Source organism: Hemicordylus capensis, chromosome 1 (genome assembly GCF_027244095.1).
Source record: "Hemicordylus capensis ecotype Gifberg chromosome 1, rHemCap1.1.pri, whole genome shotgun sequence".
Classification (NCBI taxonomy): Eukaryota; Metazoa; Chordata; class Lepidosauria; order Squamata; family Cordylidae; genus Hemicordylus; species Hemicordylus capensis.
Genome location: NC_069657.1, coordinates 137,233,345 through 137,251,107, shown reverse-complemented (window position 1 = coordinate 137,251,107; position 17,763 = coordinate 137,233,345). Strand labels below are relative to the sequence as shown.

General features: G+C 42.6%; 1 protein-coding gene across 3 annotated transcripts in view; it reads left to right on the top strand.

Annotated features, from left to right (window-relative positions):
* PTDSS2 (phosphatidylserine synthase 2) overlaps nt 1-17,763 on the top strand; it is a 95,786-nt gene that overhangs the window by 62,320 nt on the left and 15,703 nt on the right. For 2 of the 3 annotated variants that reach the window (XM_053265802.1, XM_053265793.1), the window contains exons 7-10: nt 3,642-3,755; nt 4,594-4,712; nt 6,087-6,201; nt 8,600-8,745. In XM_053265802.1, coding sequence (XP_053121777.1) covers nt 3,642-3,755; nt 4,594-4,712; nt 6,087-6,201; nt 8,600-8,745 — 494 coding nt within the window. Of the gene's footprint in view, nt 1-3,641; nt 3,756-4,593; nt 4,713-6,086; nt 6,202-8,599; nt 8,746-9,533; nt 9,611-17,763 lie in introns of all 3 variants that reach the window. The other variant, XM_053265813.1, reaches the window with a different exon arrangement.

The window sequence follows — 17,763 nt, the reverse complement described above, 5'->3', positions numbered from 1 at the left end:
GGGCGCACACGGAGATCAGCTTAGCCAAATGCCGAGCTCACATCCAAGGAGCAAAAAGCAGAGGAGGCGGAAGAGGTCCTTTCCCGCCATTGCCTAACTTCATGCGCTGCCCAGCCCAGACCAGGAGAGAGAAGGGCACAGTCGCCGCTCCTCAAGTCTTTTCTGAAGGCAAGGGAAGGGCCCCGCCATCCTTATAGCAGCAAGGCTGCCAGCCATTGCGCGGCCCGCCCAGGCAGTGGGCTGCAATTAGGTGGGGGCTGTGGAGTCGGGATTGGGTGCTAGGGAGTCGAGATCATGTGACTTGCCTCTGGGGGCCCCTTTGGGGTGGCGGGCCTGGAGACAACTGTCTCCCCTTGCCCAATGGAAGTTTAGCCCATTACTGATCATACTAGGTCATCTAATTTCTTTCCTAAATCTGTCTCGCACATGCATGCCTAGTTGTGTAAATAGAAGGATTCTTAGTATCCTAATATTTCAACGCTGTGAAAGCATCCCTTTGTGACACACAGCCAGACAGCTTCATTAAATATGTATTACACTCACTATAGTCATCTTTTCAAGATTTAGTCTTCAGCTTTTGGGGCCGGAAACTTTCTAGTAAGAAACCTGAGATTCTCCACTGCTGTAACAAATTTCTTGGTGACCCAAATTAAAATGGTCACTAAGTGACTATACTTTCACCATACGTCTAAGGGCAAATCTGCACAGGAACCTATGCTGTTACTTGTTTGGCATCATAGTAGCAAATCCAAACTGTGGAAGATGCAATTATCCTTCTGCTCAACTATTTTCCTCTACTAACTTTTTAGAGGGAGAGGAAGACCAACTTGAATATATGTGTCTTCTGGTCACTGGATGCACTAAATGAGCACATCTGTTTTCCAGAGGCTTGTGCAGATGTATGCTACAATAAGCACTTTTATCTTTGCTTTTGTAATATTTTATTTCATACATACATGATTTAAATAACGATTTAAATCACTTCACAGATACTCTATTTTAATTATTTAAATCACTAGTCAGGAAAATAACCATTTTCTAGTAAAAGTACATTCTTGTTGTCTAATACAACCTGAATAGATATTCAGAGAGATCTTTCATTTTTTATTTTTAGAAGGTAGGTACACACTTCTCATCATGCTGTTTCATTCGGGCAACCAGGCCTTACATTTCTTTATTGCACTGTTTGCATTTTGTACACATGCCTATCTTACCCACAGAACCTTCATTAAAAATATTCCCAAATGGGGTCTCTCTTACAGCCTGCTGCCATGATTCATTTTTTTCTTTTTTGCAGTGGAGGATGCACTAAAAAATGTTTCCTCGGGACTAAATGAATATATTTTGTTAACTTTTGTTTTCACTTTTTGTTCTCCCTCCACCCGCATCCCTTGCCTTTATAATAGTCTGTAGTCAGTCTCTGCGATCTTTTTACAACAGCTGATTAGGTGGTCCACTGTTTCATCTGCTTCTTTACAACGGCGGCACTTGCTGTTCGTTGTGGATTTTTCGACTTTTGCTCTTATTGCATTTGTTCTTAGTGCCTGTTCTTGCGCAGCCAGTATTAAACCCTCTGTTTCTTTCTTCAAGTAACCATTCCTAAGCCATTGCCAGGTCTTGGTGATGTCTGATTTTCCACTTATATTGTGTAAATATTGACCATGCAGTGGCTTATTTTTCCATTTTTCTGCTCGGTTCTTGACTTGTTCTTTCTTGTAGGCCTGCTTTGTTTCATTGGTGTTGAATAGTTTCGCGTTATTGACTATTTGAAGTGCATCTTCTTCACTGTTCTTGATATATTCTTCAAGGCCTCTTTTCTCCTCCTCTACTGTTTGATGGACTTGCAGAATTCCTCTTCCACCTGAGCTGCGAGGGAGGTATAGCCTATCGACATCACTGCGGGGGTGCAGAGCATGATTAATGGTCTTGATTTTCCTGGTCTTACGATCTAGCGTCTCTAGCTCTGCCTGGGTCCAGTCTATTATTCCTGCAGTGTATCTAATAACAGGTATAGCCCAGGTGTTTATGGCTTGTATGGTGTTCCCGCCATTGAGTTTGGACTTGAGGATTTTTCTAACTCTCCTGACGTATTCACTTCCAATTTTTCTTTTAACTTCATTGTGTGCAATGTTATCAGCCTGGAGAATGCCCAAGTATTTGTAATGTTCTTTCTCTTCCAGGTTCTTGATCTTGCTTCCATTGGACAGTTCTATTCCTTCTGTTTTTGTTGTTTTCCCTCTGTTCATTATTAATGCAGCACACTTGTCTAGTCCAAACTCCATTGCTATATCACTACTGAATATACGGACAGTGTTTAGCAGTGATTCGATTTCTGACTGGGACTTCCCATACAACTTCAGATCGTCCATGTACCTCAGATGGTTGATTTGACTTGATGTTTTAGATGTTTGGTATCCGAGGCCTGTTTTGTTTAGTATTTGTGAAAGTGGTGTCATGGTGATTACAAACAATAGAGGGGATAGTGAGTCCCCTTGGAAAATGCCTCTTCTAATGCTAACCTGTCCAAGTGTCTCGCCATTGATTGTTAACTGTGTACTCCACATGCTCATTGCTTTTTTTAATAAATATCTGAATGTTTTTGCTGACACCAGTTGTTTTTAAACATTTTAGTATCCATGTGTGAGGCAATGAATCGAAGGCTTTCTTGTAGTCAATCCATGCAACACTTATTATTATTATTATTTTCAATTTCTATACCGCCCTCCAAAAATGGCTCAGGGTGGTTTACACAGAAAAATAACAAATAAATAAGATGTCTCCCTGTCCCCAAAGGGCTCACATTCTAAAACGAAACATAAGATAGACACTAGCAACAGTCACTGGAAGTACTGTGCTGGGAGTCGATAGAGCCAGTTACTCTCCCCCTGCTAAATAAAGAGAATCACCACGGTAAAAGGTGCCTTTTTGCCCAGTTAGCAGGGGTCAGTATGGGACTTGGTTTCCTGTAAAGAAGCCCCTCTGCACCAGAAATGTGCAGTACTGCATGGAGATGGCCACACTGTGTGTAGCCACTTCTGCATAATACCTGTGTGAAGGTGCAGATTATTTGGCTTCAGCACAGTCAAAGCATAGGCCTAGTGATTTCTGTGTTTTGGGTTAGGTGCCCTGTTCCCTCTAAGGTGTGTGTATGTGCATACACTCACAAGTTTTTGGATGTCCGCTCAGTTCATTTTAGATCCCGCTCAGGTTGAATTGGGTAGGCCGATTCAGAATAACTAGCTGTGCCCGGCCCAGCTAGTTATTAATAAAAATAATGAATAGTGCTCTCAGATCAAGATGCAATCAAGATCCAGTCTCTGTTTTTGAAAAGGGACTGAGAGCCTGAAGAATAGTTACTTTAAAAAGTTTAGCAGCACAAGCTTTAAACAGTGCCAGACAGTCATGAGGTCTTCTGTTCTTCAGATCTAGAGCTGCTTGTCTCCAGAGGAGCACAGAAATACTTTGTGCAGCCCACCATATAATGTAAACCGAAATAGCTGCCAAGTTCTATTACAACTCTGGAATTCATGTTCAGTGAGTGTCTCTTAGAACCTTTGTGGAAGACTGTGTGTTGAGTCACCTGGGGATTAATCTTACTTTCAGGATTAACTGGTTTTATTTGTTTGTTTGAACTTGCTCAGACACTTATGATTCGTGACTGGTGGATGTGCATGATCATCAGTGTAATGTTTGAATGTTTGGAGTACAGTCTAGAACATCAGCTTCCAAACTTCAGTGAATGTTGGTGGGACCATGTGAGTACTACATTCTAAAGTACTACATTCTAAAGAAATAAAATGCTCCAGACATATTACTCAAATTCTTCTGTTAACAAGCTGCTTCAGTTGCTGGCTAAATTTTAATAGCTTTGAGGAAGTAACTTTTAACCTTTGCAGCCTAAAGACCATGTAATTCTGAACTGCAGTATCCTCTGCCATATGAAGTTGACTTGATAAATATTTTTGTAATTTTTTTGTAACTTTCTATACTTGTAATTGTAAAAATTAATTGTAACTGTAATTGTAAAAATGTAATTGTAAAAATTGTACTGTAATTTTTTATACTTTTATATTTTTAATACTTTTGTAATTTTTTATACTTTGACATGGCACTGAAATATGAAACAAAGCTCTGGACTCTTAAGACAACACATATAGTTATCCCTATAGTGAAAGTGCTCTGTTAATGAAATATTAAAAATAGTAAACTTTAGCAACATTACAGTTTTTCTAGTTCGGGCAGAACAGGAACCTGCAATCTGTAACAAGTCACAAAGCTTAGCTTTTAATTGCTTCTCCTTGTGCTTGAACCTGAGACATACCGGCTTGTGCTTGTAACAAACCATGCTTTGTTACATCTGAATCAGGCCTGTGTTTCCACAGACAAGACCATTTCCTATAGTTTAATAACTGAGAAGTCTTCTGCTTTGTCTAAGAATATGACTGACCTTTGAAATCATTTGGAAGCACATATCTGAATTGCAAAAATTACTTAGAATAACTACTTTATACATGCTTTTATAATGTAATAAGTTATATGAATTTGAACCAGTGCTACTATTGCTGTGCCATAGAGATGTGATTTTTTTTGCAGTGGATTATGGATGTACTCTTGTGCAATGGACTTGGCATCTACTGTGGAATGAAGACTCTGGGGTGGCTTTCCTTGAAAACATATAAATGGCAAGGACTTTGGAACATTCCCACATACAAGTATGTTAAAATATAGCATTTCATATCTAAAGTGGAAAATGTAACACAGCTTTTAATGCCAGGTATGCCAATTGAGCCTACATCTTTAACTTGGGGAAGATAAAACAAATTTATTCTGATGCAGACTAGGGCTAATCTAGGCTAAATGGGTAACTGCAACCACTGTTCTCTCTAACGGGGATTTCCAGATGTTCACTACAACTCCCAGCATCCACATCTGCAGTGGCCTTTGGCTGGGGATTATGGGAGTTGTAGTCAACATCATCTGGGAGTCTCTTTTAGAGGGAACACTGACTGCAACATTTTCAAAACATTTTTTAAATTTAGAAGTTTGATATATTTGAGTTATACGAATATGACAAATATTTATATACTGGTTTTCAGCAAAAATTCCCAAGGTGGTTTGTATAGAAATAAGCAAATAAATGGCTTTTACTGGAGTAGATAAACTAGGGCAACTGACTTCTGTGGGGGAGGAGATACAAGTAGTGGTTTCTTCACTATTTCACTGGTAAGACTATGAAAAATGTTCTTGACATTAAATATTTCCCCCATGAACAAAATAGTTGCTCTCTTCTTGCAAATCATGCACATTTCTGATACGGTAACTCACTGCAGCATTCTTTTAAAATGTAGATGGATGTTTGTGGTTTGAGGTTCCAAAGGGCCAAGTCCCAGTACTAGGTTCAAAGTATTTGCATCCCTCTTAACTCTGGGTTTGTACAGGAACAGTCATGCAAAATGGGAGAATTGTTTAATTCCAGCTTTATTATATAAACAGATACAAGATCTCGATGACTTTCTGTATAGAAAAACGTATGATGTATCCAGAGCTCTTAATTTAATTACCACTTCTCTCAAATTAAGATGCATTTATATAAACATACATACAACTGATATTCACATAATGATCCAGTATTGAAATACAGTACCCAGTTACAATTAATTCTTCCCTTCTGACATGGAGATTGCTAATTGCTAATCATGTTTATTTTAAAACAAATCAGTAGATCATTCTTGACATTGTTCTTGACCCTGGAATATTAGCTACTGCTCTCAACATTCTGTACCAGCCTAGTGGTACAGTGGGTAAGATTAGAATGTACAGTAGGTTCAGGCATTCACAGCTATGCTTGATGCCAGATCAGCTCATGCCACATAACTCCATACACTATCCATTCATGTAAGTGTCTGTAGGAAAGCTCAAGGCTTAGTATTTGATCAAAGTTAACTAAATTCATTCCCAATATCTCTTTGAGTTTACGGCACAGAAATTTGAAAATTTGAATAAAAATTGAAATAAAAATAATTTGCGATGTGCCACACACTAGGTATCAAAAGGCTGTAACCTGGGATATTTGGTTTTTTCTCCAGAGGTAAAATGAAGAGAATTGCCTTCCAGTTCACACCATACAGCTGGGTTAAATTTGAGTGGAAGCCAGCATCCAGCCTTCGCAGATGGCTAGCAGTCTGTGGTATTATTTTTGTAGTAAGGATCACTTTCTTTCGTATAGCTACAACAAATGAACTATTCCAAAGTTCTTGTCTTAATATTGTAAATAAGAATGCTTAAATTCTGATACTAAACCTCCTTAGGTCACAAAACAGCTTTCCTGAATCGGACACATAGCAAAGGAGGTGGTTTATCTGGCAACACTTCTACCTTTATCCTAAGAGTAAGCCAGTCAGAAGGAATGGGGAAGAGAAGAACCACCTGGTCGCTTAATAATCTAGAAGTCATGCATCATATTGAATAAGATCTTGACCCTAATCACTTGAATAAGGTGATCAAAATTTGGACATGTTTAGTAGCTTGTGCAGGATATACATCATGTTGTGCACATGTGTTGTGCAACACTGGTTGAATTCAGACCTAATGCAAAACCGTAGTTTGTTCAACCATGGTTTATTTTAACATCTAAATCCAAGTTTACCCACAAACAGTTATCCACAAACTATTGTTTTGGGCATGCAAACCGGGATCTGAAACCAGCTTGAAGCTAGTTTGTGAACCACAGTTTGTGCTAACTGTGGCTTACTATTATGTCTGAGAATTCAGATCATTGACAAACTTCAACTAGCTCCATTGCTTAATTTCAAGAGGCCGCTGCCCCATGATGATGGGCAGGTCCGTGGCTGCCTCTGCTGCTCGGCTTCCTACCTGGCCGCAAAGGAGTCTCCAGGAGGGGAGAAAAGGGGCACCCGCCGGGAATGAGGGGGGAGGGGACACTGAGCCAGGCGACCCCGCCGTTGCCTCTGGAGGCAGGCACAGATGCGTCGGATACTTCCGGTCATATCCAGAAAATGGGCAACGGGGTGGCAGAGAGGTACGCTGCTGCCCTGATGGGCTTGTCAAAAATGGATGCCGGCAGGGGCAAAGCGGCGGGAGGGGTAAGTGCACCCCCACCCCCATTCTTAAAGCTAGACACCCCCGCCATCAAACTGGCGGAACCCCTAGTTCTTTGAACCATTCCAGAGGCCCATAAAGGGTCTCCGAACTGGTTTGTTGCACATCCCTACAAGCAACGATCTATGCCGGGTCCCAGACGCCAAACACGGCAGCAGCAGATGGGCAAGAAAACCCACAGAGAGCGCTTCCCATCTTCTGCACATGCACCACCAGAAGGTAGTGTGCATCCTCTGAAAGGTATAGCTGTACCTTTGATAGTTGTAACAGGCATGCAGAGGTCCCAGCCATGGGGGTCTATGAGAGTGCAGGCCTGGGGGTGATTGCCCCGCTTAAAGGACGGGCCTGAAGATGGGAATCAACTTTGAATTTAAGGTCTCTGAAGTAAGTCATGAGCAGATGGGAAACAAATAGATAAGCTACTCTAAATGATGATTCACCTGTTGTATATCCAGAAATTCAAACCATGGTGTGAGTTTTAAACTTTTCATTCTTACCTAATGCAAAAACATAGTTTTGCATTAGGTCTGAACCCAGACTATCTGAATAGTCAAACAGATTCAAATGAATATGGGGTATTGGTGGTCGTATCTCAGGGTCTGATAGGATCCCAACATTCCTTTTAGAGTGTTGAGTTCATAATTCTGTGATTGATGTCAGTTATGGATGCTGAATAATTAATTTCCACAAATAATTTTGTAACACACACACCTACACCTTTATTTTGGTCCATGACCAGGTACAGAAACACAATACAAATACACAGCAAAATAATACCACTTGCATTGAAAATAGCAAGTGTAAAAATCCTTATCACAAAGTTTGCATTAATATTGCAGGGGGCACACCAAAACAGCCATCTGGAGGTAGAAATGCCTTTACCTATTATTCAGACACTATTTAAGAGTCACCCCAGGCTAGGGATTTGCACAAATGGCGATTTGCAGCACATCCCCAGCACCTTTAAAACGGAGGAGAGCAGGTGCATACCTGTTCCTCTGCCGATATCTGCCACTTCCTGTATCGGCAGCACTAGCCAGGTGCATGCTGGCATTGCATGAGGGCAGCTGGGGGCTAGTGCTACCAATGCAGGAAGTGGCAGATATCGGCGGAGGATCAGGTATGCGCCTGCCCTCCCCCGTTTTAAAGGTGCCAGGGATGGTGCTGCAAACCATGTGTCAAATCATGATTCATGCGCATCCCTACCCCAGGCTGGGGACTCTAGGCAATTTTGATTTTGTTCAGTTGTCCTAATACAAGATTGAGTAGATTGCAGCCTGCAAGAAGGAGCTGGGGCTGCATATTTAGTGCTGATGAAAATCGCATTGAAGAATGTGAAACAACTTGCTCCTAACTAACTTTAAGATGCCTCTGTTGAAAAAGCTATGCGAGAATACTCAAAATCTGATATTTCCTGAAATATTGATCTGAAAAACTGAAAATCTCCTGAAATGGGATGATTCAATGATATGTCTTTCAGTTTCTTTTGGCAGAATTGAACACTTTTTACTTGAAGTTTGTCCTGTGGATGCCTCCAGAACACTACTTGGTCCTGCTGCGACTTGTATTTTTTGTGAATGTGGGAGGTGTAGCCATGAGAGAGATCTACGATTTCATGGATGATCCGTAAGTCATTCTTCTTACTCAAGCTCAGTTGCATTATTTTTAGAACTGATGAGGACTACTGCAACTTGGTGACAAAAATACCCGAGGAATGAATGGAGGTATCTGCTGCTGCAAAAAATATCCCTAGCCTTAAGTATCTGTGTGTTTGAATCCAATGCATACGATTGACTGCAGATTACATATGTTAGGAATTGAAGATGTCACTTTGCTATGTGCTGTTTTAAAATCTTCAGTATTGTGCAATAATCCATATGACAAATTAGCTTGAATGCTGCTGGCTTTTGCACAAAACACCTGAATTGCCTTTTGAATGTGGCTGGATACTTGAGGAAATTACTCAGTCTGAAGGGTCTAGGCATAAGACCCTTTTAAAAATCTTGTTCCTTGAGATCTTTCAACAGATCACCAGTCTTCCTTAAATTTTGTGGCACCATCTTCCCATACAGCTGTTGAAATGCATTTTGCAATAGTCTGCCCTCACACAGCAATGCATGCACTAAACATCTGCCTGATTTCCTGTACATAAGTAACAATTTGCTCTTTCTCCTTCATAATTCAGTAAAAAGTAGGAACCAATTCTGAGGGGGTGGTTTGATTTGGTGATATTGGAGCATCGTGGCTGATCCCACAACTTTAAGCTTACTGTCTTATTGACCTATACAAAAAGTGTCTGTATTTAGTATCTACTGTAGTCTTCCAATACTTTATGAAGATCAGTTCCACTTGCAAGTCTTTGACTCCTAGAACTGGGAACAAGGGCCAACCCTGATTACTTAGTCTAATTTCAGGACATTCAGCAGTGACAGGCCATCCCCTGCCCCCTCGTGTTGGACCTACTGATTTGGGATGTACTTCCTGCTTAAAGGTAAGAAGAGGTCTCAATTTCTTATTAGTGAGCTCCTCTACTTAGTACCCTGGCCCATCCTCAGGTCCTTGTGTTTGAGTTGAAAAAGCATCTGTCTTTGATTCCTTTGCCCTCTGTTCAACCACATGGCATAACATTGGAACAGGGGAGCATAATCAGTCACCAGTATCTCATTGCTGATCCACTGTGTTGCCATTCTTTGCTGGATTAAGTCCTCAATTTTTGCATCTCATACTAGCAAACATTCTAAGCAGTAGACCAATTTCCTAATTCTTGCATTTCTTATGAGTAAAGTGACTGTTTTGTGTACACTTAAGAAGAATCTCCTCATCACCACATTCCTCACTGGTGAGAAAGCTACACACAAAGAACAAAACAATCTACAAAACTTCCTAAAATTTATGTGAAGCTACTTCTTCTGTGTCCTGAAAAGTCTTGGCTTTTAAACATAGTTAGAAGACTTAAAAAATGATTTTTCTCATTACCTAATTAAGTAGCATTTTGTCAGAGTTCATTGGCTTCCTATCTGACCACTCTTAAACAAGAGTAAAGCTCATTTGTTAGAAGAGCCTCTTAACATTGGTGTTGGAACCAGTAGGATATTTCTTCAGATACTGAGATACTTACTAGAATATCTGCAAATCATTTTCTTATATCCTTAAAGTTCACATTCCTTGCGCACAGGGACCAGGCTACTTGCTCTGTCCCGACTGTCCATAAGAGCCGTTAACCTTTGTGGCATGGGAAGTGGGTTTTAAAAGTAAACAAACTATGGCAAAGAAACTCCCATTGCAGCCAGCAATATTCTGTCTTTTCTTCCTGTGCAAGACCACAGTGGGAAGACCTGCTAAGTTTCAGAGCAGTTTGCTGGAACAGCTGCCCACTTGTATATCTGTCTGTGGGAGGGGGCTCTCCCACAAACTCCCAACTGTAAACATAGCCTTCTTTTAAAATGGCTGCAAAACAGGTGGATTTCATTGGCAAGATGTTGTCAATTTCATTGCCAAATTTCATTGGCAAGAAGTTGCTTGCATCTACCAAGCCCTGAGCAAAGCGATTATCCCACTTGGTAGCTGAGGAAGGTTAACTTAAATCCTGAGGACTTGTTGGCAGACACAAGCCGAGGTAGTCCAGAAGCATGCAGGCTCAAAGGTTGAACTTGACTGAAGAATGAAAACGGCATTAGTCTAGATTTTTGTATTTGATCTATGAGCAAAGTTATTTCTCTTTGAAGGTCCTTTCTTGAAGTTGCTTCTTACAACATAGTTGGCTGTTTCTTGATGGCTGATCATATGTCTCTTGCAAGACCCCATGCAGTTTTTTTATGCTTTCTACTTTTAAGAAAGGAACTGTATAAAAAAGTATCTCTGGTGATCTCCTGCTTCTCTAAATGAGTCAGAAAAAATTAAAAGCATACAGATTTGTTTCAGGGTTGTTAGAACTATCCATCTTTGCCACAATCAGGATGAAGTAAGCCACTTCCAAGTTCAGTGACCCCAATGCTGCCCTGCAAGGGGAGGGTGGGTCATCCTCAAGCAATAGCTTATCAGCATTAAAGTATGCTCTGTGTAACTAATTTCCTGCTGTTTGCTTAATTCTTTGTCATGATCTCTGTTGTTCATATTATGAGCTTTCACACGTGTACGATAGCTCTGTTGAGAACCTTTTGGTGGTAGCTCTGCTCCCCAATCTTAGCCTTCTCAACTCACCTTCCTAAAAATTAAAGAACTCTGCTTTATCTCTTCTATACATTTTTTCCTTATTCCTCTCTATCTTTAGTTATTATTAGTTGTTTTTTCTTACTCTACTGCTATTTGCATTTTGCTTTTCTTCAGGTACCCCATTCCCTTCCCTCTCACCTCTCCCCCACCCATGGGAGTGGGGGATTAAAACTTGATTTAACTTCTCTTTGAAGCCCCCTCATGGCCACAGAGGTCATGTTTAAAAGTTGTACTAGCTACTGGGCCACTCGCATCGGTGGACAGGCACTCGCATTGCCTGTTGTACCTAGGCAAGGCTCATTGTGTTGACAGTTGCCCTCATTGCCTGAATTTCACCAAACAGGCCAGAAAAAATAGGGCTCTGAGGCTGCACTCCTTGCTCTGGGAGAAGGCCCTGGCTGCCCCAATGGCCTTGACATCGACCGCAGTGCTGTCAGATGCACACCCTTCAAACTTAGATTCATCTAATTTGGGAGATCTTCAATACACTGGAACTGTCAGTCCCGATGCCTCTGCTATCTGCTCTGGTCGCACACCAAATCCTGTCCAGCCCAGTACCAAGCAGCACTGACTGGGGCAAGACCACACTACTGGCCCCACTGAAGCATGCACTAGATTCCAATGCAGAACCTCTGAAAAAGAAGACCATCTTGTTGGACCCAGCAGCCCTCGTACCTCCAAAACAAAAGAGGCTACAGCTGTCTGTGGGACAAGGGTTATCCAAGAGACCAAAAAAGAAAAATCTTTGGAAGCACTGCAACCAAGTGCTCCAAAGTGCCAACAGGACCATTCTTGGCCTCATGAAGAGTGGCCTCGAGACAAGGACCACTCTTGACCTTGAGTCGAACCCAACCCAGTTAAGCCCAATCCCGTTATCAACCCTGACACACCACACAAGTCCCTCCATGCCTCTCAGCCTAGATTGGGATGCAGCCTCACCAATTAGCCTAGGGAATGATAGCTGCCAGTCTGATGGCTGGCATTCATCTCTGAAGGATTGGGATAGAGAACTCACCCCATTGAGGGAGAAGACCATACCACAGGACAATAGGTATCCACTCAAAGATAGAACAAGGGATAGACATCCAGGTGGTGATTACCATCCCATGGACCGGCATCAAGAGGATTGGGACCATTGATGACTACAGACACCACCATCACAGGTACTGTGACTAGGATTGGGATGATATTCACAGTGTACTCCAGAGCACCATCTCCTTGTTGCAAATCGTTATGTGCACGAAGATGCTACTACCATTACAGGAGTTTGTCCCCACCATCCTGCCATCATCAGGGCCTATTACCCTCTTATTGTTGTTACCGCAATTGTAAAGGACACAATTTGTCTCAATCCAGAGTGTGTGCCAGATCCAGTTCTGCCTCATGCCATGGGCTTTGGAACCAATCTCTACCCAGCCATCCAATTGTTCCTCCACTGAAGGAACAAGACACTTTTACACCCACTGGAGTGGCACCACCACAACCTATTCCACAAGATTGGCTGACCTCCAACCCATCCATCCCCTTGGATCGTGCTTCACCTATGAGGGACTTGAACTCTGCCTCAGTCAGACCTATCTGACGCCAGCACACATAAATCTTCTCTAGAGGGCATTCACAGAACCAAAGCCAGAGTCACCAACAGAATATGTCTGCTTTAACTCAGAATTTTGTGCATGGCAACATCCCTAGGGCTGAAAGTGAAACAGCCCATCTTTGGTCTGATTTGAGTCTGACGCCAATGCTCCAGTTTCTTAACCTATGTTTAGACCATTGCTAGGTATTACATGTGATTGCTGGGCCAAGCCTTAGTTGGTGCAACTGACACCAAAACATCTAGAATTGTTCTATAGAGTTCAACTGAATGACTGCACTTTTCTTCAAAAACATCTGATGCCGAACCACATTGTTGTAGAGGCTGCTCAGGCCTATTCGTGACACCATCCTCTATCTACCCCCACTGATCGTGAGGGTAGGAAATTGATTGTCATATTTACTCCACTGCAACCCTACAACTTGAGATTGTGAATTATCAGGTCTACATGGGCCAATACAAGCACTTCCTATGTGAGAAGTTGGGACCCTACCTTGACATTGCTCCGCCAGGGACAGAGAGTATCGGCATCAGTCATCCTCAATGAGGCTTTCCATCTATTAAAACTACTATATTTCTCAGGGCACAAAATGGACTGTGAAACACCAACCATGGCCACCTCTATTGCACTACGCTGCCATGCATGGCTCTAGTCTTCAGGGCTAACTCCTGAAGTTTAGACATGCATTGAGGATTTGCCTTTTGATGGAGAGGTCCTCTTTGGCTCGAAGACAGATGAGACTATGGAGAAGGTCCACAAATACGGCACGCTCACTGAGTTTCCAGCCTATCCATTCTAAACAAACTTAAGATGTACGAGTGGAATAGGCCCACCACTTCAGTCATCTTCCTACTCACAAAACTCTGACAATATCTTTCGCAGCCAGAGGCAAAATACTTACAGAAAGGCGGCTCAATATGCCTGTCAGAAACAAGCATTCTAAGCCGAAGACTATGGCCTACACGAAACGAACCTGACACTTGCACTAGGGATAGTTACACGTCGGCGACCCTACCTGGAAGCCTGGGAAAATATCACTTCAGACCACAGGGTCTTTACTATCATGTGCACAGGTTGTGCATTAAAATTAGAAGAATAATCCACATCCAGTATCCTGGATCATTCTTCCTGGAAGAATTGGATGCCCTTCTAGAAAAGGATGCAATATTGCCAGTGCCACCAGGCTTGACAGGAGTTTCAGTCCCCATACTTCACGGTCCTCAAGCATGATGGAGGGCTCCACCTCATTCTCAGTCTTGGTGATTTGAACCTTTTTCTGCAGTACAAAAGATTCCCTATGCTCACAGTAAAGGAAATTATAACCCTCCTAATCAAAAACACTTGGGTTGCCTCCATAGATTGAAAAGCTGCACATTATCATGTCTCAGTCCGCCCTCGGCATTGCAAATTTCTCCATTTCCAGGTAGGAGCAGATACATACCAAATCAAAGCCCTTGTTTTCTGATTTGCTTCAATCCCTAGTGTATGGCGGTTGTCATGGCATACTTTCAAGAGAGGGACCTTCAAATCCTGCCTTAACTGAGCAACTGGCTCCTCACAGCAAACTCGCCAAATCTCTTGACATGAAATCTGAACACCACTGTCAGTCTCCTCGAGAACCTGGGTCTTCAAATCAGTTGCAAGAAATGAAACCTAATGCCTTCAAAGACCATCCAGTTTGTGGGTGTCATGTTTGACTCCATCACTGCTCAGGCGTACCTGCCTTTAGAAGGCATAGATGCTTTTGCGTAGCTTGCAAAATGTCTTGTTACTCACGAATGTCATCCTGTGAAGAAGATCCAAAGGATCTTTTTGCTTGGCCTCACGTCATCAACCACATAAGTGTTAAAATACACAAGACTGCTACTACAAATAGTAATAATAAACTTTATTTGTCAGTCTCTGCATAACAAGTTATTCTCTGTGCGGTTCACAACAGAGGATTAAATCATATAATAAAAACACATAACACGTTAAATCATAACAGACAAAAAAGAAAAATACATTACAAAACCGCTTAAAAACTTATTTTAAAATTAGTTAAAAATCAGAACAAATCCAAAAACCCAAATTTAAAAGGCCTGTGTGAACAAAAAAGTCTTTATCTGTTGTCTAAAAGAACAAAGTCATGAAGCCAGGTGAACCTTAGTGGGGAGGCTATTCCATGCAACCACCAAAAAGGCTCTCTCCCTGGTAGCTACCCATCTCACCTCGTTTGGCAAGGGCACCTAGAGGAGGGCCCCTGAAGATCTTAAGGTATGGGTAGGGACACATGGGGCAAGGCGCTCTCTCATGTAACCCGGTCCCAAACCATTTGGGACTTCCAAGGTTAAAATCAGCACTTTGAATTGGGCCCCAAAATGGACTGGGAGCCAGTACAGTGGATGAAGCACTGGCATAATATAGAGCCCGTGGTGGCACAGTGGTAAAACTGCCGCCCTGTAACCAGAAGGTTACAAGTTCGATCCTGACCAGGGGCTCAAGGTTGACTCAGCCTTCCATCCTTCCGAGGTCAGTAAAATGAGTACCCAGAATGTTGGGGGCAATATGCTAAATCATTGTAAACAGCTTAGAGAGCTCCGGCTATAAAGCGGTATATAAATGTAAGTGCTATTGCTATAATATAATCAAAATGTCCAGTCCCAGTTAATAATCTTGCAGCTCTATTTTGTACCAGGTCCAGTTTCCGGACAGTTTTCAAAGGCAACCCCATATTCAATGCATTGCAGTAATCTAAGTGAGAGGTTACCAGAGTGTGAATAACTGTGGACAATCTATCTCTGTCCAGGTAAGGTCACAGTTGGTGTATCAGCTGAAGCTGATAAAAGGCACTCCGAGCCACAGAGGAGACTCTAGTGACTGTGCTGGATCGATGAGCACCCCCAGACTGGTCCTTCAGGGGGAGTGCATCTAGAAGAGGCTGAACATCATTCACCCAGGCAGAGGAACCACTGACCAACAGTACTTCAGTCTTGTCTGTATTGAGTCTCAGCTTATTCACCCTCATCCAGTTCATTACTGCATCCAAGCACCAATTCAGGACAGTCACTGTTTCACCTGTGTCTGATGAAAAAGAGAGATACAACTGAGTGTCATCTGTATATTGATGACACCTCAAGCCAAATCTCCAAATGACCTTTCCTAGCGGCTTCATGTAGATGTTAAACAGCATAGAGGAAAGAGTGGAACCTTGTGGAACCTCATAGCATAACTACAAAGGGATTGAGCAGTAGTCCCCCAGCACCACCTTTTGGGAACGGGCCTCAAGGTAGGAGTGGAATCACTCCAAGCAGTGCCTCCCACACCCTACTCGGCCAGCCTATCCAAAAGGATACCATGGTCAGTGGTATCGAAATGTGTATCTATAGTTTACACATAAAGTATACACAACTACCAATGTGTATACTTCAGCAGTGATTCATAGACAAGTTCAATCCACAGTCAGATTGTTAGTCAAAGACCATGTTCCTGCCCATTTCTGTTCAGGGGCCCCTCAGATGCGAGACTCCCCACAAATACCTAGAATGAGGGACCCTTTGTTCCCCTCCTTCCTCTCAGGACTCTCACCACAGATGTGTCAGAAGCTGGAATTGAAAGCCCATTTCTTGGCACTGAGGATAAAACTACTTTGGTCCCACTGCAAAGCGGCCCACCATATCAATTACCTTGAACTCCTGGCAATCTGCAAAGCTCTGAGGGGCTTTCTATGCCACACTTGTCGCTGTCATGTACAAATCCAGAGAGACAACACAACTGCAAAAGCCTATATGAACCGGCAGGGGGGGACAGGATCCAGGTCCCTGGCTCTGAGATTGTGGAACAGGGCCCTCTACCACCAGATTGACTTCTCCATGATTCACATTCAAGGACACACAAATGTCCTGCAGACATCCTCAGCAGAACAACTTCGGACTCTCACAAGTGGCAAATGGACAGGACCTTCTTGGAAGGTCTCTTCTGCATGTGAGGCACCCCAGTAACAGACCTTTTCACCTCACAAGGCAACAAACAATGCCCATGCTGTTGCATCAGGGCTGGCAAGGGGTAGTACTCGAAGGGAGATGCCTTTGCTCTCAGCTGGAGCTCCCAACTCCTCTCTCTTCCTTTTCTCCCCCATGTAATACAAAAGATAAGAAGGGACCACGCCTCGGCCATCCTTATAGCACCTTGGTGGCCTAGAAGACCTTGGTTCCTTATAGCACTTTGGTTTCCCTACCTGTGGCTGCTGGCAACAGGGATGGCTGCACTTACCTCTCATTCCTCACTTGCTCACATAGCAGCAAAGAAAGGTGCTCCACCTGGATGTGTATCACCTTTGCCTAAGGCCTTGTACCTTCTTCTGTAACAGACCTACAGCTCTTGCAGATTTTGGAGGCCTCTTGGAAACCTGCAACCAGAAAAACATACAGAAATAAGTGGAAACGTTGCATTTCACGTATGGAACAGATGGGTCACGATCATCACGAACCAACAACCTCACACATACTTTCATATCCCTTACATCTGAAAACATTGGGACTAGTTCCATCATGCTTTCAAGTCCACTTAGCTGCCATCACATTCTACCTAACTAAAGAAAATAGACCCTCAATGTTTCAAGACCCGATTGTGGAACAATTCCTGAAGGGCCTGGCCCACACTTATCCAGATGCACCTCATCTCTTTCTCCGCCATAGGACTTACCCCTTGTAGGTCCCATGGAAAAATCTTTCTGATGGACCAATCTTTCGAGCCACTTGCCATCTATGATCTCTGTTAACTTACCTGGAAGACTATTTTTCTTGTAGCAATTACAGCAGTCTTCCATAAGGACAAGGTTCAGCTATGGACCAATATT